General features: G+C 38.4%; 1 protein-coding gene across 2 annotated transcripts in view; it reads left to right on the top strand.

Annotated features, from left to right (window-relative positions):
* lrpprc (leucine-rich pentatricopeptide repeat containing) overlaps nucleotides 1-26,415 on the top strand; it is a 135,607-nt gene that overhangs the window by 92,726 nt on the left and 16,466 nt on the right. For both annotated transcript variants that reach the window (XM_059985716.1, XM_059985717.1), the window contains exons 26-31: nucleotides 5,087-5,155; nucleotides 5,390-5,480; nucleotides 12,349-12,491; nucleotides 15,706-15,841; nucleotides 21,739-21,865; nucleotides 26,283-26,371. In XM_059985716.1, coding sequence (XP_059841699.1) covers nucleotides 5,087-5,155; nucleotides 5,390-5,480; nucleotides 12,349-12,491; nucleotides 15,706-15,841; nucleotides 21,739-21,865; nucleotides 26,283-26,371 — 655 coding nt within the window. The remainder of the gene's footprint in view (nucleotides 1-5,086; nucleotides 5,156-5,389; nucleotides 5,481-12,348; nucleotides 12,492-15,705; nucleotides 15,842-21,738; nucleotides 21,866-26,282; nucleotides 26,372-26,415) is intronic.

The following is a 26,415-nucleotide window of genomic DNA, read 5'->3' as shown; positions in this document are numbered from 1 at the left end:
GTACCACGGAGACTCAGTATGAAGAGTACCACGGAGATTCATTGTGCAGAGTACCATGAAGATTCAGTGTGAAAAGTACCACGGAGACTCAGTGTGAAGAGTACCATGAAGATTCAGTGTGAAAAGTACCACGGAGACTCAGTATGAAGAGTACCATGGAGACTCAGTGTGAAGAGTACCACGGAGATTCAGTGTGAAGAGTACCATGGAGATTCAGTGTGAAGAGTACCATGGAGACTCAGTGTGAAGAGTACCACGGAGATTCAGTGTGAAGAGTACCACGGAGATTCAGTGTGAAGAGTACCATGGAGACTCAGTGTGAAGAGTACCATGGAGACTCAGTGTGAAGAGTACCACGGATGCTCAGTATGAAGAGTACCACGGAGATTCAGTGTGAAGAGTACCTCGGAGATTCAGTGTGAAAAGTACCATGGAGCTGCAGCAACAAGCACTCTGATTGTAGAGTTTCCTTATTCATCTTGCAACCAACTCTGTTTCAGTGTTTCAGCTTCAAGGTAATAAGTAAATTAAATAGCAATACTGCAAAATACAGTGGTAGGCAACAGAGTGGTCAAAATGTAGAAGACAACACTGCCATCATTGTAATCTTGAGCCTATTTATGCAGAATAGGTTGGTATTGTCGATCTTCCGTGTCATTTGTTACTCTTTATTTTGAGTGGTTAATTTTTATCAAATTTCTCTTAAAATTTCTGCATAAACATAAAATTTTTTATGCCTTTTTATATAAGTATGCAAATATTCCATTTTGTCCAATTTTTTTTACGAGTTATATTGATACTAATTATAAATTAAATGTGCAAATTTCCATAATAACTTTAAGTTAAAATAAACAGGGGCATTGTCTTGTATTTCAAAAAAAGATCCTGGAAATAGAGGAGTCAGTAGAGTTTATGGAAAAAGTTGGCTATGTCATTATTTTTTGTGTACAGTTTAGAGAACAGTATTTGCTACTGCTGGATAAAGTAACAGTGGCATGAATGGCTAGGTTATTGTTTTATTCAACATTATAATAATGCTGGAACTAATTTTGTTCTTATTCCAGTTGTATATACTTACTTTATTTTTCTTTTCATGGAGCACCCCTCTCCCTGCAAAGCCATGAGAAAGTCATGGGGTCTATTTGACGAATTAAGCTAACATGTTAACATAGGTGATCTGTATGCTTAATGGTTTTCTTAGAGGTGAGATAAAACTGGATAAGATTCATTTCAAATATAAATTAGATTTATTTCAAGATATAGTACTTTGGGAAAGAGTTTGAGGAATCTCAGACATAAGACAACTGTGGTTCTGGGGAGAGATGGTTCACTTTAGATTTGTGGTTCACAAAGCTCCTGATCTGAGGATTTTATTGCCTCTTAATCTGTTGTAAAAATATTGGGAAGTGCACAATCATTTGTTTCCCCAACCCATATTCTATTTTTGAACCTACTGTTGGAATCCAAATTAGAATTGCTTAACCAAGCATTGGAGAGGATCTTCTGACTACAAATTCCTGTCACTAAAGCTTCTTGCATCTCTCCGCCGCTTCCTCAGCCCAGCTACTGATCCATCAAGCATGTTTTTACTACTTCCAAACTTGACTATTCATCTTTTAATTCCTAGCTGTCCTTTCATTTTCTATTCTACAAAAACTTGTTTTATTCAAAGTTTTGCTCCGATGTCCAATTCTTGCCAATTCCTTTCTATTCATCAGCATTCTATTTACCACACTGACCTCTTGTGAAGAATGCATCATATTTTGAACTACAGTTTGCTCCAGCCCTCTAATCTTATATTTAGACCATAGTGACTTGGCACTTAACTCTTGAATTCTCTGTAAATGTTTCTTTAAGATGCTCAGTAAAACTCACAGTTCTGATTAAGCCTTTAGCTACCTTTTCTGAGGTTTCAGATCATTCTAGGTCAGTTTATTGTTTGGCACACCTGAAAGGCATTATGAAGGTTTCTGCCTATAACAGACTAATTAGTGAATTATGGTCATGATTAGTTATTAACTCCAGAGCCAATGAAACTAACAAAGTAGTATTAGAAGAATTTGGTTTCATCAGTTATTTCATGTGGTGACTACCTTTTGCATGTTGATACCATTATTTTGGAAATCCAGCAAAGGGAATACTTTTGGCAACATAATGTTTAATGCAGTTTGAGAGAGAAGGAGATCCTTTTCAAGGACGAAGACAAGCTCATAAGATAATAAAGTTCAAAGTAAATTTATTATCAAAGGTTTTGGATGTCACCATACACACTTCTGAGATTCATTTTCTTGTGGGCATAGTCAATAAGTCCAAGAACCATAACAGAGTCAAAGAAAGACTGCACTGAGCAGGGTGGACAAACGGCCAATGTGCAAAAGAAAACAAACTGAGCCAAAGAAAAAAATAATGACAAATAAATAAGCAAAAAATATTGAGAATATGAGATGAATAATCCCTGAAAATGAGTCCATAGGTTGTGGGAACAGTTCAGTGATGGGGCAGATGAAGTTATCCCCTCTGACTCTCAGCCTGATGGATGAGGGGTAATAACTGTACCTGGGGGCATGAGTCCTGAGGCCCCAGTACCACCTTCCTGATGGCAGCAGCGAGAAGAGAGCATGGCCAGAATGGTGGGGTCCCTGATGATGGTTACTGCTTTCCTGCCACAACGCTCTGAGTAGATGTGCTCAATGTTTGGGAGTGCTTTATCCATGGTGGATTGGGTCATATCCACTACTTTTTGTAGGATTTTCCATTCAAGGGCATTGGTGTTTCCATACCAGGCAGTGATGCAGTCAGTCAATATACTCTCTACCGCACATCTAAGCTTGTCAAAGTTTTAGGTGCTATTGCAAGTCTTCGCAAACTTCTTAGGAAGTAGACGTGCTGCTGTGCTTTCTTTGTATTTGCATTTGTGTGTTGTGCCTAGGACAGGCACTGAAATGATAATACTGAGGAATTTAAAGTTGCTGACCCTCTCCACCTCTGGTTTCCTGATGAGGACTTGCTCATGAACCTCAAATCTGAACAGCTGCAAGTGATAGCAAGTTGACTTCAGCTTGAATATATTAGTCCACATATGATTTGATTCTGAAATACAGAGAAATCTATAACCAACATTCATGGAAAATTATAGGCTTAATGTGTTGCATTTGTATGGAATTAAATGAATCAAACGAATCTCCGTAGTATCACTGAAAAGTGCCTATACTCAGAGAAGAATGTTTCATTCAAAAGCTACTGTGGTGGGGAGGAGGAGTTTCCCTCATCTCAGAAACACTATTTCAACTGTTCACCTAAGTACACAAGCGGAACGTGCGCAATTCAAGCAGAAATGTCCTTTAACAGATGTATAGTAAAACTGCAGTTGACATTCAAGTTTAGTATTTCAGGTTTTGTGGGCTGCATGGTAGCCTAGCAGTTATGGTGAAAGTTTCAAGGGCAAACAATAGGAAGAGAGGTGCCCATTTCCTGCCGTTGTCTGTAAAGAGTTTGTCTGTTCTCCCTGTGACCGCATAGATTCCTACAGGATGTTCTGTTTTCCTCACACATTGCAAAAGATGTATTGGTTTTGGTTAGTAAGTTGCGGACATGCTTTGCAGGGATCAGAAGCATGGTGCCACTTGAGAATGACTGCAAGCACAACTTTGGGCTGTGTTGGTTATCGACACAAATGATGCATTTCTTTGCATGTTTCAATGTACTTGTGACAAAGCTGATCTAATCTAATCATGATCTTAGTAACATTTATTTTTGGTCAACAGAAGAAATTTTGTAGATGTTGGAAATCAAAAGCAACACGCAAAATGCAGGAGGAACTCAGCTGTCCCAAAACTTGCATGTTTCACTTCAGCTTGCTATACTGTATTCGAAAATAATTATGGAAGTCCTTAAAGGAAATAGTCCAATTCAGTGTTAATGATGACTAACTTTTCTCTGGAAGCTTTAGTTATGCATCCCTACTTGATTTTGAAGTATAAGATGTGAATAGGTGGAGGTGTGAAATGGAAGTAACATGATGAATTCCTCAATTCAGGCCATATTGATATTTCAGTAATGTACATAAGAACTAATGTAGAATGTCAAACAATTTCCCTCTGTAGATCTCATTTAAACGGCAAAATTGTGTGAAATGGATGTTTTGTGTTTCAGGTCACTGCTACTTTCTGTAATTCATAAGATAACTTGCTAGTAAAGCACTACTTAGTATCTGAGCAATAAGCTGTAAATGTAGAACATGCACTGAGGTTAGGAGATTTGGTTAAGCTGACCTAGATGTTCTTTTGAGGATTGAGACTTAGGGTAAGTGAAAACTGTTCTCAGTATCAGATGAAACTGAAGGATATCTGCATTTATTGCTTCCCTGTCCTTGAAATGACAGGCACATCAATCAAGTCTAAACACAGGAGATTTAATGTATTACATGTTGTGGATTTGTGTATTGTTGAGATCAGTGTCATTTGGATGGACAAAGATATTGAAAGTTGTAATCAAATGTATATTTGTTCTGTACTTGACCTCAAATTCCATTTGGTTTTCAAGATTCATCGATGCAATATGTAGTGTCATGCCATGAGTTTTGTGTAAATCTACTTTAAATACTGCAGTAAAATTGGTAACAACTTTATCACCTTCAAAGTAGGACTTCTGAAGTTGTTGACAGCTTTTGTTGGTAAAAACTCGTTTCTGCAATCTGATTGCAAATATTACAATTAAATTAATTTGAAAATTTTTTTAATGAAGTATATGAAATATAATTTGTAAACCACCCAGGCTTGTTTGTCAAATGATGTGAATTCATAAGATTTCTATTAAATTATATACTAAGCATCTAAAGCTCCACTAAATATCCTGAAGCTGCATAGGTGATATATGGCAGCAAAATATCTGATTTTTAAAACTCCATTTGCAGCTAAACTCCAGCCATGTTTTGAATTAGGATTGGCCCCCTGCTAATTGTCAGTAAAATCATTAGTTTCCTTTAATCACATTCCTGAGCACAGAATTGCCACCTCATACAAGTGATAAACGAATCATATGAGGGCACATATTAAATTTGATTTGCTGTTATTGCCTTTTCTTGCAGACACCTGGCCTGAGAGCACGCCCAGGGAGACTTCAGTGGTTTGCTGAGAAATGCATGGCTTCAAATCAGGTAGGTCAGCTGTGTGGTTTCACTTAATCAAACTTCAGTTGAAAATTGAGGTGGCATGGGGGAAATGGAAGTTGAGAGATACCAAATGAAACATTTTTTTTGCATGCATATCATCCAAATAGTAACCAGTCCCTTTCTAAGAAGATGCTTTCTTTATTGTATTTGGGAAATCTTAAACGATGCATCCATTTAGAAATTAAGTGTCATTTGCAAAATTTTCAATTTTGTTTTTAGGTTGAAGCCCTTGAGAACATGGTGGAAATGACCCAGAAACTATTTGAATGTGACAGGGATCAAATGTACTATTATCTTATGAAGTTTTGCAGTAAGTGAACATCCTTTAATTTGTCACTGATCTTGAGGACCACTGGTGATAATATTGTACATAAAGACCTTTTTCCCAGAAATCTTGGCACACAACATAGCAACATTTCTGATCACGATTGACCTGATTCTGAAGAGTAAATGAGGCTAGCTACAGCATTAAAGCTTTCCATCAGAATAGCCAAAAAAATTCATTATAATGTACTTTCTGACAACTTACACTTGGCTCGTCCCTCTATAACTCTTAACACCTTGATTTTATTCTTCCTTGAATGAAAGTGATCAGCCAGAAGAGAATTGAACTTTTTCTGACTTTTGTCATCATTAATTTAGTAAACATTAAAGCTGGGGATGGTTTGCTTCGTTTACAGGTATGTTTCATCTTACAAACTTTAATCTGGTAAATATCTTTTTGAGAGTCATTCTTATAAGAGATTACTGATTTTACATGCTGGTTTATAGTTTAATAGTACTTCCACACATTTGTGTAATTTGTAGTTATTGTTACACTTTCCTACTTGTTTGCTATAGAGGAAAGGAGGTGCTGGTCAGAACATCCACTGTAAACAACTTACCAATTTCTGAAGCTGATTTGTCTTTCTGTTCAAAGTTCAGAATTGGTGAATAAGTCATCTGCTGCCTCCTTTAAATCTAATGTGCCCCCAAGAGCTGGAGTCCATTTGAAGCTTGACATAGATAGAACCGAATTGGTTACATTATACTTCATAGGCTGATACAGTGTAGTGGGCTCTTTCAGCTGAACATCTCTGAATTGAAGCATTTTGCTAATTGCTTGTTGCCTTCATTTGTCAACGGCCTCCAACAAGCCTCTGCCTTCTATGGAACATACATGGGGATGGCTACACACACTAAAAGTTGGAAGAACTCAGCAGGTCAGGCAGCATCTATGGAAATGATAAACATATATTAAGAGAATAAACAGAAAATGTATATGCATCTTTAAGAGACTTCGTAGTGGAGCAGCAAATCAGACCTGCTAAATTCTTCCAACATTTTTATGTGTGTTTCTCTGGATTTCCAGTATCTGCAGAATCTTTTATGTTTAAGGGTGGCTAGATAGATTCTGCAGTGGTTCCTGATGATTGGAGCAAGTCAAGTCTGACCCCATTGTTTACAAGTGAAAGGATATAGCAAACTAGGAACTTAACCTATTAGCCTAATCTTACTTCTGATGATATTGACATTAACTAATTTGTGTTCCATTTTTTCCATTTATTTATGATGTGTCCTGTGGCTTAAGAACTGTGAAAGTGCAACATTGACTTCTTTCGCATTCTTTGATTTGTTTTGCCTTATATTCCAGGTATCTATTCTAGGAAGCATTCTCCTTTAAAGATTTATTTACATTAATTTAACTTTAAATTAATTCACATTCTTCTATTTTGGACATCAGTGCCATCTTATTGAGTGACCTACTCAGAACTATGTCATTAGGTTTCAATATTACTCCTTCAGTTTAGTAATCTGGATTATTTAATAGTTAACATTTCTTATTATTCCAATTGAGAACAAGTGAAACCATCTTTCTGGTCCAAGAAACTACTTCACCATAACCTTGGCTTTCTTTTTTAGTATTAGTTTTTAGTTCAGTTTTATTATTCTTCTTGTTGTATATGTTGCTTAACCAGTGCAGCCTCACAAAGCATAACATTCTGCTTTTATTTTGAGGAGCCAGAAGAAAACTTTAAAAAGATTTACTTCAGAATCACTCTATATTTAAAAGAAAGTTTTATGCTATTGACGTACATGCTTCATATATAATACCTGAGCTGGAAGGTCTGAGTTATAGGAGGAGGTTGGCCATGCTGGATCTTTCTCTCAAAGAGGAAGAAGTATTCTAAAGATGACACGACTGTGGCTAACAAGAGAAGTCAAAGCCAACATAAAAGCCAAAGAGGGCGCATATAATAGAACAGAAATTAGTGGGAAGATAGAGGATTGGGAAGCTTTTAAAAACCAAAAGAATACAACTAAAAAAGTCATTAAGAACGTAAAGATGGAATACAAAAGTAAGCTGGCCAATTGTATTAAAGAGGGTACCAAAGGTTTCTTCAGATACATAAAATGCAAAGGAGAGGCGAGAGTGAATATCGGAGCACTGGAAAACAATGCTGGAGAGGTAGTAATGGGGAACAATGAAATGGTAGACGAACTGCATATGTATTTTGCATCAGTCTTTACTGTGGAAGACACTAGCAATATGGTGGAAGTTCCGGGTATCGGGTCATGAAGTGTGTGAAGTTACCATAACCAGGGAAAAAGTTCTTGGGAAGCTGAAATGTCTGAAGATAGATAAGTCATCTGGACCGAATGGTGTACACCCCAGGGTTCTGAAAGCGGTGGCTGAAGAGATTGTGAATGCATCAGTAATGATGTTTCAAGAATCACTAGATTCTGGATTGGTGCCAGAAGACTGGAAAATTACAAATGTCACTCCACTTTTCAAGAAAGGAGAGAGGCAAAAGAAAGGAAATTGTAGACAAGTTCGTCAATGTTTGTGAAGATGTTGTGGAGTCAATTATTCAGGATGAGGTATCAGGGTACTTGGGAGTACATGATAAAATAGGCAGTAGTCAGCATGGTGTCCTCAAGGGAAAATCTTGCTTGACAAATCTGTTGGAATTCTTTGAAGAGCTAACAAGCAGGATAGACAAAAAGTTGATATTGTGTAGTTGAATTTTGAGAAGGCCTTTGACAAGTTGCCACACATGAGGCTGCTTAAGAAGCTATGAGCCCATGGTATTACTGGGAAGATTCTAATATGGATTAGCATACTGGATTAGCAGTAGTTGATTAGCAAGAGGCAAAGAGTAGGAATAAAGGGAGCCTTTTTTGCTTGGCTGGCTGTGACTTGTGGTGTCCCTCAAGGGTCTCTGTTGGGACCAATTTTTTTACTTTATACATTAATGATTTGGATGATGGAATTGATGATTTTGTTGCGAAGTTTGCAGACAATACAAAGATAATTGGGGGGGACAGGTAGTTTTGAGGAAGTAGAGAGGTATAGAAGGACTGAGAGTGATTAGGAGAATGAGCAAAGAAGTGGCAGATGGAATACAGTGTTGGGAAATGTATGGTCGTGCACTTTGGTAGAAGAAATGAAAGGGTTTACTGTTTTCAAAAGGGATAGAGAATACAAAAAAACTGAGGTGGAAAGGGACTTGGGAGTTTTTATGCAGGATTCCCTAAAGGTTAATTTTCATGTTGAGTTTGTGGTGAGGAAAGCAAATGTGATGTCAGCATTCATTTCAAGAGGACTAGAATATAGAAGCTAGGATGTAAAGTTGAGACTTTATGAAGCACTGGTGAGGCCTCACTTAGAGATTGTGTTCACTTTTGGGCCCATTATCTTAAAAAGAATGAGCTGAAACTGCAAGAAGGTTCAAAGGAGGTTCGTAGAGGATCCAGGATTGAATGGCTTGTCATTTGAAGTGTGTTTGATGGCTGTGGGTCTGTATTCACTAGAATTCAGAAGAACGAGGGGTGACCTCATTGAAACCTACTGAACGGTGAAAGGCCTTGATAGAGTGGATCTGGAGAGGATGCTTGCTGTGGTGGATGAGTCTAAGACCAGAGAACACCACCTCAAAATAAAGGGGTGTCATTTTAGAACAGAAATGACGGGGAATTTCTTTAGCCAGAGAGTGGTGAATCTTTAGAATTTCTTGCCACAAGCAGATGTGGAGGCCAAGTCTCTATGTATATTTAAGGCAGAGGTCGATGATTCTTGATTGGTCAGGGCATGAAGGGATACAGGGTGAAGGCTGGAGATTGGGGCTGAGAGGAAAATTAAATCAGTCATGATGAAATGATGGAGCTGAATCGATAGGCCAAATGGTCCAGTTGTGCTCCCATATCTTGTAGCTTTATGGCCCCGGATTACAGGAGAGTGAAGGATTACCTCACAAAAGTTGAAAAATTGTGAGTGGTATGGATAAGATGGACTGTCATAGTTCCCCCCCCTCCCCTTCCCCCCCCCTCCCCCCCCCAGGGAAGTCCAATATTGTACAGGGCACAGATACAGAATGAGCAGGACGAGATTGAAAAGAAGTCTGTAATGTACTACTGGAGGAAGTTGTCATTGGAAAGATGGGCTTGGCAAGATCCAGCTGTTCCTGTGCTATATTACTCTATTTTCTGGTGAATTATGTATCCAGCTTTTAATCTATTTTTATTAATTGGGAGAATTTTTTTAAAATAGTTGTAACTTTTTGAAATTTGGCGCTTCCTAATTTAAGGCTGTCCCTTTCCTGCCATTTCAAAGCAAGGTTCCAAATGTAGTCTTTGGGGCTGGCATCAGCTCATTACTGAACAAAAATCGTGAATTATGGAATAAATTCTAGCATCAAATACTGAGGTACTTAGTTTTTAAATTCCTTTGAGAATATACCAAAGTGCTTTACAGTTAGTGAAGTGCTTTTGAAGTGTAATCACTGTTGTGATGTAGGATAATCAGCAATCACTTTACTTGCATCAAACAGCAGAGCAATAATGACCAGGTAGGAGGCAAGAATTTTCGCTTTAACATTTTGCGGATTTTTTTTGTTTGCTGTTGAAAGGTTAATCAGAAATCTGATGGCTGAACATGCTGTAATGTATTTGCTGGAGAGTTCCTGTATGATGCCAGTTTTATTCCCAGCTTCTGCCTGTGTATGCCACATTGAAGCACGATTGAATCAATGCACAGTAGTCTCAAAAATGGCAATCAAAACATGTTTTGATATAATGTTTTCAAATGGCTCTCTTTCAAAATTGACCATAACAAAATAAGTGATATTTCCTTTTTACCCTTCAACGGACTTCACTGTCAACACTGCCCTCACCCTGTTCCCTTGCCACCCCACCAGGGACAGGGTTCTTCTTGTCCTCACGTACTACCCGAGCCTCCACATCCAGCACATAATTCTCCAAAATTTCCGCCACCTTCATGTGGTTCCACCACCAAGCATGTCTCTTCCCACCCCTCTTTCTGCTTTCTGCAGAGATCATTCCCTACTTGACTCCCTCGTCCACTCATCCCTCCCCACTGATCTTCCTCCTGGCACTTAAACTTGCAAGTAGAACAACTGCTACACCTCACTACCATTCAGGGCTCCAAACTCTCCTACCAGGTGAGGCGACACTTCACCTGTAAGTCTGTTAGGGTCATCTACTGTTTCAGGTGCTCCCGGTGAGGCCTCCTGTATATCGGTGAGACACAACGCAGATTGGGAGACCGTTTCACCGAGCACCTGCGTTCCATCCACCAGGAAAAAGTGGGATCTCCCAGTGGCCACCCATTTTAATTCCATTCCCATTCTGACACGTCAGTCCAGGGCCTTCTCTACTGTTGCAAAGAGGCCACACTCAGGTTGGAGGATCAACACCTTATATTCCGTCTGGGTAGCCTCCAACCTGATAGCATGAACATAGATTTCTTAAACTTCCAGTAATGCCCCCACCTTCACCATTCTCCATTCCCTTTTCCCCCTCTCACCTTACCTCTTTACCCACCTGTCACCTCCCCTTTTCTTTCTTCCATGGCCTTCTGTCCTCTGATGGCCTATCAGATTCCCTCTTCTCCAGCCCTGTATCTTTTTAACCAATCAACTTCCCAGCTCCTTGCTTTACCACCGGCCCCCCCACCTCCCACCTTTTAACTCTGGATCCTCATCTTTTGTTTCTCCAGTCCTGATGAAGGGTTTCAGCCCGAAATGTCGGCCGTATTCTTTTCTATAGATGCTGCATGGCCTGCTGAGTTTCTCCAGCATTTTGTGTGTGTGTGTGTTGCTTGTGAAACTCCTTTTTACCAAACGTCTCTAGAGATGTGGCTCGTTAGCTCCTGGCTAACAGCCACTGGACTTGGAGGTGAGCAAACCACCTTTTTCAAACTCCATACGTCTCGGGTTGATATGACTTGGGCCCCACTATATTCGGGAGGTTGGGCTGACTCTCCTCGATCTGTGTGAATACTGTGTAATTACTGCTTCCATGCCATAGCCCGTCCGGCAAGAAGTAACTGCATACAATTATAAAGAAAGTACACTTATTAATGTTTACTTAACCAAACCGTTATTAAAGAAAAAAAAGTGTGGGGGGGGGAATCAAAGGCCCATCCTAATTAAAACAGCCAAATGTGCACAGGTTGGAGCACAGATTTTCTAAAAGCTGATGTGTCTGATGTACCTATTTACTGATCACCAGGAGGGATTTCCCTCTTTTACTCCATTGAATCATGCATTCCTGTTGGATTGAACCCTACAGCCGGTTTTCTTGAGCTTCTCTCTGTCTCTTGCTGAAAAGACCCCGACCCACCTCAAAGTCCATCACAAAACATCTCTGTTCAGCATTCTCTAGAACCTTCTCCCATTTCTACCATCCTGGTTAAATGACACTACATTCCTAAGCTTGAGCATCACAACCCTTTATCTTTAACAGTAACCCAATCACTACCAGCAGAACACTCTGCTTCTACAGAAAAGCATTAAATGAAATACCCTGCAACATTAACAGTGAAATATTAAACAGGGTGTTACACTCTGATTTTTAGCTTCTGCAGATTTTCTCTTGTTTGTGAAAGGAGTAGTCTGATCTGATTAATAACTATTCATCGGGAGTTTAAAATCTCTATGTTACGGTATTTTCAAAGTATGAATTTGTCTTCTCTGCTTCTGTAAACCACCATTACCTGGCTTTTGCACATGATGTGATTCTTGGACTGGTTGACTGCATTCTTGATTTCAGAGGTTGTGGAATGAAATACTTTCAAATCATTTGATTATAATTTCATGTTGCTGTCCCATCTCACTACCTATTCACTCGAGATCTGAACTTTTATACCATTAAGCATGTTTTTTTATTTTAAACAGAGGATGATAATGACTGGCGAAAAGCTGATGCAACATGGACCAAAATGCAAGAGGAAAATGTGATCCCCCGAGAGCGAACGCTCCGAATACTTGCTGATATACTCCGTAGGAACGGTCAAGAAATTCCATTTGAAGTTCCTGAGGTAACCATTTTAAACTTACGTTGCTTTCTTTAATGTTAGCCAAAATCTAACCAAAATGTATATTTGCTGTTAACTGTTCAAGCACCAACCAGGAACTGCAGAAGGCCAAACAGTCCTCTAGTCCCCTTCATTTCATGCCAGGCTTAATCTCACAAAATATCATTGAGGGCCACGCATCAATAACTTGGATATGTAATTCTCTACTCTTTTATCATTAGTATATATACTTTTTAGAATATCTCACTTTTTGACATATCCCACCAGATTCTATTTTCTTCCCTTTGTGTTGCTTCTGATTTCCTTACCAAGTGCTAAATCAACATAATTTTCCACTCGTTCCATAAATGATGTTGCACATGATTTCAGACAGTACTAATAGTTAATTTCTGGGGAGAAAAGTACCTACAAGTGAAGTAAGCTTCCAAATGAAAAATGAAGTACTTCTGGTAGGATGATCAAGAGTTGAATGGTTGCTTATCTACATACCTGAATATTAGGTCGACTGTGAGATATATACAGTAGCTTACTCTTTGAAATAATGGATTAAGGAGGGTTTGTACCATATGTTAAGTTTTTTTCTGTTTTGGGTGTTTTGGAAGCAACATTTAGGAATAATCTCAAAAATTTATCCACCTTATTCTTTGTGTAAACTAATGATAGAAAATCCTTGAACATTTAGTCAATATCTGTGGAAAGAGAAATAGATTTAACATTTCTTATCAAAGATCCTTCGTCAGGATTAGTGAGGAGAGAAAACATTAGATTTGTGTAACAGAGAAGGTGAGAAACGAATGGATGGTTTGTTGTTGGTTAATGTCAAGATATGCCAAGGGAATAAGTTTTTGAAGAAGTGAAGTGGTTGAGGAATCAGTGTTAGCAGTTTGAAAAAGGAAATACATCAAAGGAAAGTAAAAGCTGTCGGGACTGTGAAGCAGTTCAGATAAAGGTAATGGAAGACAAAAACAGCCAATATTACACGAGATTCTGCAGACGCTGGAAATCTTGAGCAACACACACACGCAGTACTGGAGGAACTTGGCAAGTCAGGCACTATCTCTGGAATGAATAAACATTTGATGCTTTGGACTAAGAACCTTCCTTTGGACTCGAGAGGAAGGGGGAAGGAGCCAGAATGAGAAAGTGGGAGAGAAGCGATGTAGGTGATATTGGAGTCCAGGTGAGGGGGAAGATAGGTGGGTGGGGGAGTGGGAATGAAGTAAGAAGCTGGGAAAGTACAGGTGGGAGAAGTAAAGGTTATTGTAGATAACAGGGGGATCTTGATCACTTAGCAAAGTAGACTGAGGAGTGGCAAGTAGATTTTAATACTGATAACTGTGGGGTGATGTGTTTTGGAAAGTCAAATCAACATTGGTACTATGATTGTTAGGGCACTAGGGAATGTATTGGAACAGTGGAATCTCATTAAAAATTCCACTTTCAGGTAGATTGGGTGGTGACAAAGTTGTTTTAGCATGCTGATCTTAGTCAGGGCATGGAGTATAAATTTTGGGATATTATGTTGCAGTTATATAATTCTTTGATGAGGCACCACTTGGAGTACTGTAAACTGTTTGGTCACCCTATGATATGAAAAAGAGCAGGAAAAATTTGAGGATGTAACCAGGACCAGAGGGCCTGAATTCTAGCGAGATGTTAGCCAGGGTACGTCTTTATTGCTTGGGATGTCGGAGAATGAGCAATGAAGTGTCCGACGTTACAAGAGGCATGGATAAGCTGGAAGGTTACAGTCTTTTCCCCAGTATCGTGGAGTCCAAAAGTAGAAGGCATTGAATTAGGATGAAAGTGGAAAGATTTAAAGGCATCAAGGTCACAGCTTTTTCACACAGTGTTAAGTATTTGGAATGAGCTACCAGAGGAAGTGATTGAGGCAGGTACAATAGTATCTTTCAAGAAACAATTGGATCAGTACATGGAGGGGTCGGGCTTGGAGGGATATGGGCTGAATTCAGGAAATTGGGACTAGCTGGGTTGGCATGGGTGAAAGGGCTTGTCAATTGCTCGATGACTATCTCGTAATCTGAATGCGGTTTTGGTATCAGCTGCTGATGCTTTATGATGTTTTAAATAATAAACATGAAGAGATTCTGCATATGCAGCACATGCATTCCTCTCCATAGAGCTGCCTTACCTGCTAAATTCCTCCAGCATTCTGTGTGTAATATTTTTAAGTACTTTTTTTTGCATTTCATATCTTTCTCTGTCTTTATTTGTTAGGTTAAAACTCACCAGTCCATATGTCTTCTGTTATTATTGTAGTTTAAATGTTTGGATTCTTAATCCAAAATAGTAAAAGATATTTTAGAATCCAATGCATGAAATACGGGAGGACCTCAGCATCTATGGAAAAGAGTAAAGAGTTGATGTTTCAGGCCGGGATCCTTCTTCAGAACTGTACATGGGTTCCAGTGTTTGCTTTTAGTTGTATGCTACATGAACTTAAAACCTTTAACTATTTCTCTTTTTTTTTGCTGTTTGTGGTTTGACTAACACTCCTTTGTTGGATTTATTTTAGTTTTTCTTTGTAATTCTGTCATTATCTGGTTATGCTTAGCCATTTTTAAATTTTGTTCAAATTACATTTAAAATTTGCATTCTTTGTATTCAGTCTTGGTTTATTGAATAATGTTGTTTGAGCTTGTTTCCTGCACTTTCACAACAATTTTCTTGAAGAAAGCTACATAATCTGTTGTCTGTTAATTGTTTACAATATTTTAGAGCATACGGACAATTTTAATATGCCAATTTTAAATTCTGCTTCCCGGCATAAATGGGCAGGATCTCTAAGGGTTTAAAGTTGTTTAGAAATTAGCTAACTTGAAGGATGAGTTAATCTTACGAATGATAAGCTTATCTATTTGTCGGCTGTTTGGAGGGATATATATGTTCAAGTGCATGAATCACAAAAAGGAAACCATTAATATGTTCTTGATTTCCAAATCCTGTTGCCCTAAGGGTTAGAAGATAACTGTTGATTTAGTTAATACTGTGCAATGATGGGACCATGGGCTCATCAATGTATGGCTCGATCAATCATGCAATAGATAGATTGAAACTATCTATGAAATTCATAGATAAACAGAGGGTACCTGTTGAATGGAGTGAAAAGTGAGAGCCAGTGGTGTTTACTTTGATTAATGTGTCTGAAGCTGTTTTCTGTATTTAATAAATGCAACATATTATAATTGTTACTCAGACATGGTATGAGGATGCCACAGCAACCACTTCAACTTCTGTTGGTCAAAATGCAAGAATTCCTGATATACCTGCTGGCTCTGCCAGTGACTATCAACGCAGACTGCTCATACTTTCCAAGAAGAATAATATTCAAGGTACAGTTTGCAATAAGTTTTTAAATCCAAATTGATATTTTCAAATACATTTTGAAGCAAATATTTAAAGGTTTCAACTGCTGATATGAACATAGGCAATCGGAATGAAGATACTGTGATTCTGTAACAGGGTGTTGATGGATTAAGTAGTTGGGTGAAAACATAGCAAATGAAGTTTGAAAGTGTGAGGATTTGCATTTCCATTGGAGGAACCGAAAGATGGATAATTATCCAAATGGAGAGTGACTGCAATTGGGCTAGGTTCAGAGGGAAGCGTGTATTTTAGTGCATTAAACACAAAAATGTTAACAAGTAATAAAGAAAATTATGAAATTATGTTTTGCCTTTTTTTGAAAATTGATTGTAATTGAAGAAAATGTTAGATTTGTTATAGTTGTAAAGAGTGTTGGTGAGGGTGCACCTGGAATTCTGTGAATAGTTTTAGTCTCCTGACCTACAAATATAAATGCTTTGGAAGCAGTCCAAAAGATTCCACCAGCCTATTTTCCTCAGGTAGGTTAGTCCTTCCAAGTGTAGCTGAACGGTTTGAGCCTGTATTGAGGGAACAGAAGAATCAGGGATATTAGTCAGATGTAAAAGTTCCCAGAGGGACTTGACAGGTTGCATGTTGAGATGTTTTCATTGGTGGGAGAGTCATGAACAAGGGACGAAGCTATAAAATAAGAGACTGATTATTTAAAATAGGTGTGTTAAAAAATTTTTGGGTAGTGAATGTCTGGAATTCACTGCTCCTAAGGATATTGGAGGGCATATCAGAAGATATATTTAAGGTAGCAATAGATAAATATTTAAAAGATTGAGGAATTGAGGGCTATGAGAAACTGGTGATGAGGCCAGCACAGATCAGCCATGATCATACTGAGTGGTGGGGCCTGGTTACCTTGTCCTGTTCATTGTATTCTTGTTTTTTTGGTTGTGTTTCCTGTCTGTAATAGAAAATTTGAAAATGTTTAAATTTGGCTAAATTACAGAAGGTAATGTTTTCCTTGGAATTTGGCTATTAGCCCAACAAAATCTTTGACTTGTAGACCTGTATTGAATTAGGAATACAACATGGGTGAATACAAGCTTCAAGTCTGGTCTCTACCACCTTTAGGACATGAAAGAAGAAAATTGTATTATAGAGAAAATGTAGCCCATCCTGTGACAGCTTATCCACTGATGTCTACCACCAAAGGCAGCTTATCTACCGATGTCTATTATAAACCCACGGACTCTCACGGCTACCTGGATTATACCTCATCCCATCCTGTAAAAATGCCATCCCCTCCTCTCAGTTCCTCCATCTTCATCGCACTTGCTTTCAGGATGAAGCTTTTCATTTTAGAATGAATTGGATGTCCTCCTTTTTCAAAGGAGGGGTCTCCCCTTCCTCCACCATCAACACTGCCCTTAAACTGCTCTTCCATTTCATGCACATCTGCTCTTACCCCATCCTCCTGTCACGTTACCAAGGATAGGGTTCCTCGTGTCCTCACTGACCACTCCACCAGCTGCTGTGTCCAGCACGTGATTCTCCAAAACTTCCGCCACCTCCAACAGGATCCCACCACCAAGCTCATCTTCCTCCCACCCCCCACTTTCTGCTTTCCGCAGGGATCGTTCCCTACCCGACTCCCTTGTCCATTTGTCCCTCCCAACTGATCTCCCTCCTGGCACTTATCCTTGCAAGTGGAACAAGTGCTACACCTACCTGTACACCTCCTCCCTCACTACCATTCAAGGCTCTAAACAGTCCTTCCAGGTGAGGAGAGATTTCATATGTGAGTCTGTTGGGGACATATACTGTGTTTGGTGCTCCTGGTGTGACCACCTGTATATCAGTGAGACCTGACTTGGATTGGGAGATCACTTGGCTGAACACCTATATTCCGTCCACCAGAAAAAGTGGGATCTCCCATTGGCCACCCATTTTAATTCTACTTCCAATTTCCGTTCCAATATGTCCATCCATGTCCTCCACTGTTGTGATGAGGCCACACTTAGGTTGGAGAAACAGCACTTTGTATTCTGTTTGCGTAGCCTCCAACCTGATGGCATGAACATTGACCCGGTAATGTCCCCATCTTCACAATTTCTCTCTCTCACCTTATCTCCTTGCCCAACCATCAACTCCCTCTGGTATTCCTCCCCCCCTTTTCTTTCTTCCATCTCTTTCCCAGCTCTTTACTTCATCCGTCCCCCTCCAGGTTTCACTTCTCACCTTGTGTTTCTCTCTCTCCATCCCCCCCCCCCACTTTTTAAATCTACTCCTTAGCTTTTTTTCCCAGTCCTGCTGAAAGGTTTCAGCCTGAAACTGTACTCTTTTCCGAGATGTCGCCTGTTCTACGGAGTTCCTGCAGCTTTTTGTGTGTGTTGCTTGTCCTGCTTGTTTGTGTCAATTACTCCATGGTCACACCTGGCAAACGTACTTAGAAATTTAAATGATTTTTCTATTTTTTCTGTGCATTTGGTAAATCTGAAATGACAGAGCATTTTAGGAAATACTCAGTAGGTTGAGTAGGATCAGCAAAGAGGGAAACCTGTTTTAGTTCGGTTTTCTGTTATGATATGTTAATATATCAGGTTAGCCTCTGACACGTTAACTCCTGTTTCTTTCTCTACAAATACTATCTGACCCACTCAGTTTCCAGCATTTAATGCTTATCCTTTAATATTTATTTGCTTTTCTAATAGGCCTCTTGTTCTTAAATAAAATGAAATTGGCTATGACTGAGGCCATAATTGCAATGCCATTGTGACTTAATAATTTAGTTCTCTAATTCAGCCTTTCTTCAATACTTAATTGGATGATCAATAAATATTCCCACACCACTTGTTACTGACTTTTGTAAATTCTAGAATTTGCTATTTCAAAAGTGTTGGAACTATTTTTTATAGGAACTTTCAAAAGGTTGCTCTTCATCAAGTTTAAACTTTCGGGTAAACTGGGATGTGGGATTAAATTGGGCAGCTCTTTCAAAAGTCTTGAGCTGAAAGGCTTCTGTGATAGCAAAATGTAATTTTATGATACAAATTATTTCTGAGGAGGAGAATACGAATGTTATTTTCAAATGGAGACATCTAGTGTTTCTGAGAGCTCATCAAGATGGAGCAATCTGCTACTCAAGTGCAGAGACCTTGAGTGTTAGAAGTTTGCTTGTAATTAGAGAAATCCAGTTAAGCTTTCTTTTCCTGAAGTTATTTTTGTTTGAAATCTGTGTTAAATCTTTAAAAATGAAATTATTATGTTTTTTTTAAGGCTTTTTCCTTTCTCCCAGTCAGGATTGAACTGGTTATATTTTAGACAACAGAATATTTTCAGTGAAATTTTGTATCTGCACAGATTATGTATTGTCCTAGAGTCTCCATTTTTAGTTGTGGTATATTTAGGATTAATAAATCTGAAGCATTTATTTCCTTTCATGAGACTTATGTGGCTTTTACCTCATGTTTACTTAGTGCAGAATTTAGCAGTTGCCTCAACTCACTTGAAAGGCTTTTTAATGAATTTTATTGCCTTTTCTTGGTATACATGTACACTTAATAAATATCATATTGAGCTCACTGAGAGCACTTGGATGTGACGATTGGATGGTTGAAGACATTACTCAAGGATTTGAGCAGATAGTCTTGGCTGATATTTCAGAACAGGTATTTCAGATGTCATCTCTCAGGTGATCAAACTGCCTGCCCCCTTGGGTAAATGTAAAACGTCCTGTGATATTATTCAAGAGCAATTGTGTTTTCAGCATCAAAAACATCAAATTATATGTTTTAATTATCTCCTGCTGTTGGCAAGACATTGTTGTGTACAAAGGCTCCCATGTACTTTTAAGTTACAAAACTGATGCCTAAAAAGCATTTGATTGTCAGTGAAATACTTCAAGACATCCTGGGTTCTCAAAAATGTGCTGTATGAATGCAAATAATTCCCAACATTACTTAGTGTTGTACCTCACCATTCCAAATCTTATTTCATTCAGCTCTCTCTGACATAGAATCTTTTCGCCCTCGGCCCAAATTCTGGTTAATTGCAACTCATCAGGTGCATTTTGGCCCAGTTAGCTGAAATTCCATTGAAGTAGTTGAAAAGGTATTAATAAGGCAAACTAACATTAAACTGAGTAAGAATTTATACACTTAAATGAAATACAAAACACTACTATAAAGCTTATTTGTTAGTTATCGACAGAATGATTTGCCACTGCCATGCTCTGTTGATTAATGCATATGAACAAAATCAGTGTAGTCACCCAGTACAGATATTGGACTGCCTTCGTACAATGCTTTAGACATCCTCCAAATCTTTTTCATTGTAACATTCAAGATAATTATTGATAACCTTCAAATTGTTTCATTCTTATTCCCAGCTGTTTCTGTTGCCTCCAAGCCTGAGTGCTTAAAACTGTAGTGAGCAAAACAGTTCAGAATTGTGCTGCTGCTTATTTCTTGCCAAATATCAATGGCAAATATCACTGCTTTTTGAACACAAGCACCCACAACTGAGGATATTTTAAAAAATTGTTCCCTCTAAGTATGGTATAGTGTTGGCAGCCACACAATCCACATGACTGACATTAGTTAGAAACTGTTATGCATCAATCTCCTATCTCAATTAAGCAGCATAATGTTCTAAATAAACATAGAGAATTCTGGCTATTTTCCCGATTAATTTTTGTTCTTTAAGCAGATACTCTGATTAACTAATGGCCCAGTTAACTGGAATCCACTGTATTGGAATGGGGTATACTTAAATGAGCATTAAATGGGGAGAGAGGATGTAGTGTGGTTACACTAAAATGGAACAGTGAAAGTGCAAGGATGTGGTGTTAGGGCTCTATAAGATGATGATGAGACCTCATTTGGAGTATTGTGATCAGCTTATCTAAGAAGGGATGTGCTGACATTCGAGAGGATTCAAAGGAGGTTCATAAAAATGATTCTGGGATTGAACGGCTTACCATATGAGGAGCTTTTGATGTCTCTGGGCCTGTACTCACTGGCATTCAGAAGAATGAGGGGTGACCTTATTGAAACCTATCAAACATTGAAAGGCTTTGATAGAAGAGATTTGGAGAGGATGTTTCCTATCATGGGGGAGTCTAAGACCAGAGGACTCAGCCTCAGAATAAAGAGATCTCCACTTAGAATGGAGATGAGAAATTTCTTTAGCCGGAGAATGGTGAATCTGTGGAATTCGTTGCCACAGGCAGCTTTGGAGGCCAAGTAATTGAGTTTATTTAAAGCAAAGGTTGATAGATTCTTGATTAGTCAGGTCATGAAGGTATATGGGGAGAAGGCAGGAGATTGGGGCTGAGAGAGAAATGGATCAGCCATGATGAAATGGAGCAGATTTGATCGGTCGAATGGCTTAATTCTGCACCGATGTCTTAGGGTCTTATAATTGCAGTTATCAGCAATTATTGTTGCTCTAATAGGGATACCAGTACCTGTATTAAGATTGGTGCTGAGAGTGGGATATTGTTCTGAAATGAAATTTTAGTGTCATGGAAACAACTTGAATAAAAGACGCTTTTGTACGGTTCCGCACCTGTATGTTTTCGAGGAGCTCATCCTTGTAGGAATAATGTTGCCTTCAGATCAATGTGTTATCTCTTTGAATTTTTTTACATGCTTTTAACAATGACAGCGCTGGCTAATTTTAAATACTAAAAACTATAATCATTTTTTATGATTATTATGATGATGGTGTTCATAAATTACAAATAAACTGTCTGCATTGAAGGTGACTAATGTCTGAAGAAGCCTGGTAGCTTTCTATTAAGTTGTTAAAAAGTAATTTTAATTCTTTTAGGGGACTGGTAAGTGTTTTTAGCAAAAAGCCATACTCTTATTCAATTCAACTTTAATGAATGTTCTTTTCATTTTGCTAGAAGCCCATAAAGTTTTTGAGGAGGCTGAAAATAAGGGTATGCTACTTAGCTCAGCTGCTTATTCAAGCTTCATCACCACACTTATAAGTCGTGGGCTATTGGAGGATGCCATGGAAATGAAAAGCAAGTAAGTTTTAAAATGAGTTGGGTCAGTAAAGTGGGAGATAATGTGTAGGCGTAACTGCTGGCGATTAGTGCTCTAATAGCTCAACTTTTTAATTGTGGCAAAAAATCTTAAGTTAGTAAGATATAAATCCTTTATTGTCTGCATTATACTGTCTAATGTAGGAATTGTTGATTTAAGACCGACAGATGGAAAAGGAAGAAATCACGGATGAACAGTGGGTGCTTAGGCAGGGATTAAGAGGATTGGCCCTGAGAGTAAGAAAGTCCAGAGACTGATGCTGTATTATTTGAACTGTGGAGGCTGAAAGTGACTAAGGGATATTTTAACCTTGTGCTGTGTAAAAGATTTTCTTCGGATTATTTACTGTAATTCTCACATGACCCTGATTCCCAACAGATCTTCAAAATTCTTGAAATCAGGTAAATGTGCACGTGGTGAAGGAGTGCTGTTTGGTTCAGTGCAGTGAGATAATTGTTCAAGTTTAGCTCAACTGGGTCTCTGAAAAGTGATGTAATCCTCATCCGCTGAGAGGTTGTAGAGTGTGGATTATGCAGGTTTTGCAAGCATGGATTGATGCTTTCTGGCTTTTAAAGATAATGTCTATTTGTCATTGAAAGTTTTTCATTTCTCCAAGCTTGTTATACAGTATTTGACTGAAAGCTCATGGCATGGTATTTAATATAGGTATGCTTTGGTCCTAAGAGTTTGTACATCAGAAATGACATTTTTCCAAAAAATTATCTCATTTCAAAGTGATTATTATTCCAAAGACTAAATTGAAGATCAATGAGAGAAGGAATGATTAATTATTATGGTAGCCAATAACTGTTTGGAGAGATGTAATTGTGTTTTTTATTGACGTTGTACACATTGCCATATTTGGAGTCTGAGCTTATAGAATATTAACAGTTTAAGGAGTAAGAAATATGCACAGTTTAATTGTTTGCCTCAAGTGCCCTTTGAAATGGGCTAGTAAGCCATTTTGTTGTACCTATTTGCTCAGACAAATTACAATAGCATTAGGTAATACATCAGAAATGGAACACTGTGGACCACCTCTGCTATTATCATGGACTTGTCTCTTTTTTTGCACTAACGTCAATTTTTGTACAGACTTCATTTTTTTCTTCACTGATATAATTTATGTTTTGTGTGTTGCTAGAATTTAATATGACTGCAAGTGAGTGTTGTTTTCACCTCACCATACTTGTGAATATTACAATAAACTTGACCAGAAGTAATTGCAGCTGCAGCTGAGAGTTATGAAAATGTGTGGCAGGGGTGGGCACAGGGACTAGGTTTCCTCAGTTAAGGATTCCAGAACTAGGGATCAGAGTTAGGCCACTAGGGAGGAGAATTATTGGAATTTTCTATCTTAAAAGGCTGTGGAGTCTCAATCACTGATTACATTAGTAAGTTTCTGGATATAAGGGGAAGATTTGTGGGGAAAAGGCAGGAAAAAAATCATGAAAATACAGGCCAGTCGTTTTCTTTCAAATTCCCATTCCCTTTCATTGACAATGTAATGTTTGACCTCTCACGTCTTTGTCTACCTTTCAGAAACCAGAACTTCCTTTCCAGGTGAAGCAGCTGTACTGGATTTAGTACTCTATATGGGATCTTCTATATTGGAGAATTCAAGCACAAGTTGCATTTTTCATCCAACTTCCGGTCTGCTAGCTGTCTTTGAAGTCTAAAACTGTTCTGAAAAGCCCAAGATAAGCTCAAGAAACAGGATCATACCATCTTACTGAACAGCTTAAAGTCCTCGTATCTCAACAAAAGCGATCCAAATTTGCCCAGTCTTTTGACTGACGTTCTCCAATCTCTGCAGTATACTATGCAGAGGACTATTCTGAGTCCTCTCCAAAGCCTCTACGTGATTCTTCTAATGCAGCATTCAGAATTGCACACAATGTGGCCTTACCAAAATCTAATAAAGCTGAAACATGTACAACTTTTATTCCCAGCACTCCAATCAATAAAGGCACACATAGACTACACCAGTGTAGCTAAGGGTCCACTATTTACTGTATACTTTCCTCATGCATTTGACCTTCCAATGCTTCATACTTGTCAAGATTAAACTCCATTTGCAGTTTTCTGCTCAAATTTCCAACTGATCTATTTCCTGCAGCATCCTTTGACTATTCACAATTTCAATAAGTGTGTCATCTGTAGACTTATTAATCAGACCACCTATGCTTTTGTCCAAATCACTTCCATACAAAGTGGTAGTCCTAGCTCTGATCCTTGCAGAACACTGCTGGTCAGACTGCTCATTAGAATGATTCCTTTTTCCCACTGCCCTTAGTCTTCTGTGACTGAAGCAGTTTTGAATCCAATCTAAAATCTCCGTGGATCCCATGCCTCTTAATATTCTTGATTAGCTTTTCATGAGGGGCCCTTGTTGAATGCTTTACTGAAGTCCATGTGGATATAATCATCCACTGCCCTATCTTGACCAATCTTCATTAGCTCGGTTTGGTCCAGAGTCATAGAGTCTTAGAGCACTACAGCACAGAAATGGGCCCTTCAGCCCATCTAGTATATGTCAGCTAGTTTTCTGTCTGGTTCCATGTACCTGCACCCAGACCATTGCTTTCCGTACCTTATTCATTCATGTACTTACACAAACTTGTCTTAAATGTTACAATTTAACATCTTTCAAGATCTAACTGCATCTATCATTAATGCTGGCAGCTTATTCTACACTCACTTCACACGAAGTTTTAGGTTCCCCCCAGTCTCTCTAAATAATTCACCATTCACTCTTAACCTATGACTTCTTGTGCTTATTCGACAAACCTGGGGGTGGGGGGGAGCCTGTATGCAGTCACTCTATATATACCCCAAATAGAGGCATAACCATCGGATCACTCAATATTCTTTTGCACTCCAGGGACTAAAGTTCTAACCAATTAAACCTTTTCCTATAGCTCAAGTCCTCAGGTTTGCAAGACATGTTCCTCCACACACTGCAGAAAGCCATGCTGACTAACTTTAAAAAGTCCAGGTTTTTCCAAATGTAATTAAATCCTAAAAAAATCTTCCCTAATAGTTTGTTTTCCTCTCCACAGATGCTGCTTGATCTCTGTATTCCAGTTTCCTTAATTTTTATATAAAATTGCTTCATCTGAATTGAAGGAGTTAATCCTATGTGAATTAATTTATACTTCTGATGGTGTTTGAAAATAAGTGGACATGATATGGAAACAAATGTGTTTCTAGCTTTATTTGAAAATATATTGAAGACACGTTTGAATTTCCAAGTTACATTTATGATTTATATTTTAAATGATGACTAATAATTGAACATTGTGAACTATTTAATAATATGTGTGTATGTCATAAATTATTTCTGACAAAGTGCTTTCAGAGTATTCCATCTGCTATGCAAGAAAATGGAAGTTGTAGAAACCAACAGTACAATAACTGACTGTTTGATCTGTTTCTGGTGAATTCATTCCAGAGATAATGTTGCTAAGGATGAACCACATTGAAATCTTCAGTGTACACTTGTGCCATTTGAAAAAGTGGATGAAATCTTAACTGAAAGATGCCCGCCCCCCATGCCCGTCTATGATAGGTCCCTTTGGATTAATTTTTAATCATGAACCTGGAGCCTTCTGCCTAAAGTACTACCAAACTTCCTGTTTTTCAGGAGTGAAATTTTATTTGTTAAATCTGTCATCTGTGCAATATAAAGCAGTTGTACATTTTGTTGATAAAGTAGCTGGAAGATTTTAAATGTTAGGTAGCGTACATTAAATTGTTAATTTTCACAGCCAGAGAATTGACACCATAGCTTAAATAATTGTTAAATGTCAGATGCCACTTAAAACAGCATGTGGGGTTATATGATTTTAAGGCATTTGTTCTTGCTTGATTATATAGGTTCTGAGACGAATTACATATTGGCAACATGTGTTAGTAGTAAATAGCTTTTTTTGCTTATTGCCACCGGTGGATATTGTATGTGGTTCTGATTTCACAGCAAGGCATGATTCTCTGCCAGCAGCCATCAATGTTATAGCTGTCTATCCACCTTCCCACTCCCAATAAAAAAAAATACCTGCATTCTGAAACTCTGATCTGTGACTTTTTCAATGTCTAATATCTCCATGTTTGAGAGATAATATTCTGGCAGCTAGACCACTTGCCTAAGCATTATTCTCTCTCTGCTGCCTAGGATACCACTTATGGCAGCTGTCAGAACTAAAAAAAAAAGAAAGGGAAAGAAAAATCACTTTTTCAGTATTTGACGTTCTAACATAAAAGCTGTCTACAGGTCGACATTTGTGGCAAAATTTTTAACATTGGAATGGTAGTTTTTGTAATTTCACCTCCGTCTCAACCATTTATTATCATATCAGAAGCATGTCAGTAATTCCTTTCTAAATGTCTGCTTCTTTAGAGTTGAGACCCGCATCAAGGGCTTTACACTGAACGACGCTGCCAACAGCCTACTCATCATAACGCAAGTTAGGCGGGATAATCTGAAAGGTATGTCACACATTATGACCTTTACATCATGTTAATGCCTCTGC

Source organism: Hypanus sabinus, chromosome 12 (genome assembly GCF_030144855.1).
Source record: "Hypanus sabinus isolate sHypSab1 chromosome 12, sHypSab1.hap1, whole genome shotgun sequence".
Classification (NCBI taxonomy): domain Eukaryota; kingdom Metazoa; phylum Chordata; class Chondrichthyes; order Myliobatiformes; family Dasyatidae; genus Hypanus; species Hypanus sabinus.
This window is presented reverse-complemented; position numbering and strand designations above follow the sequence as displayed.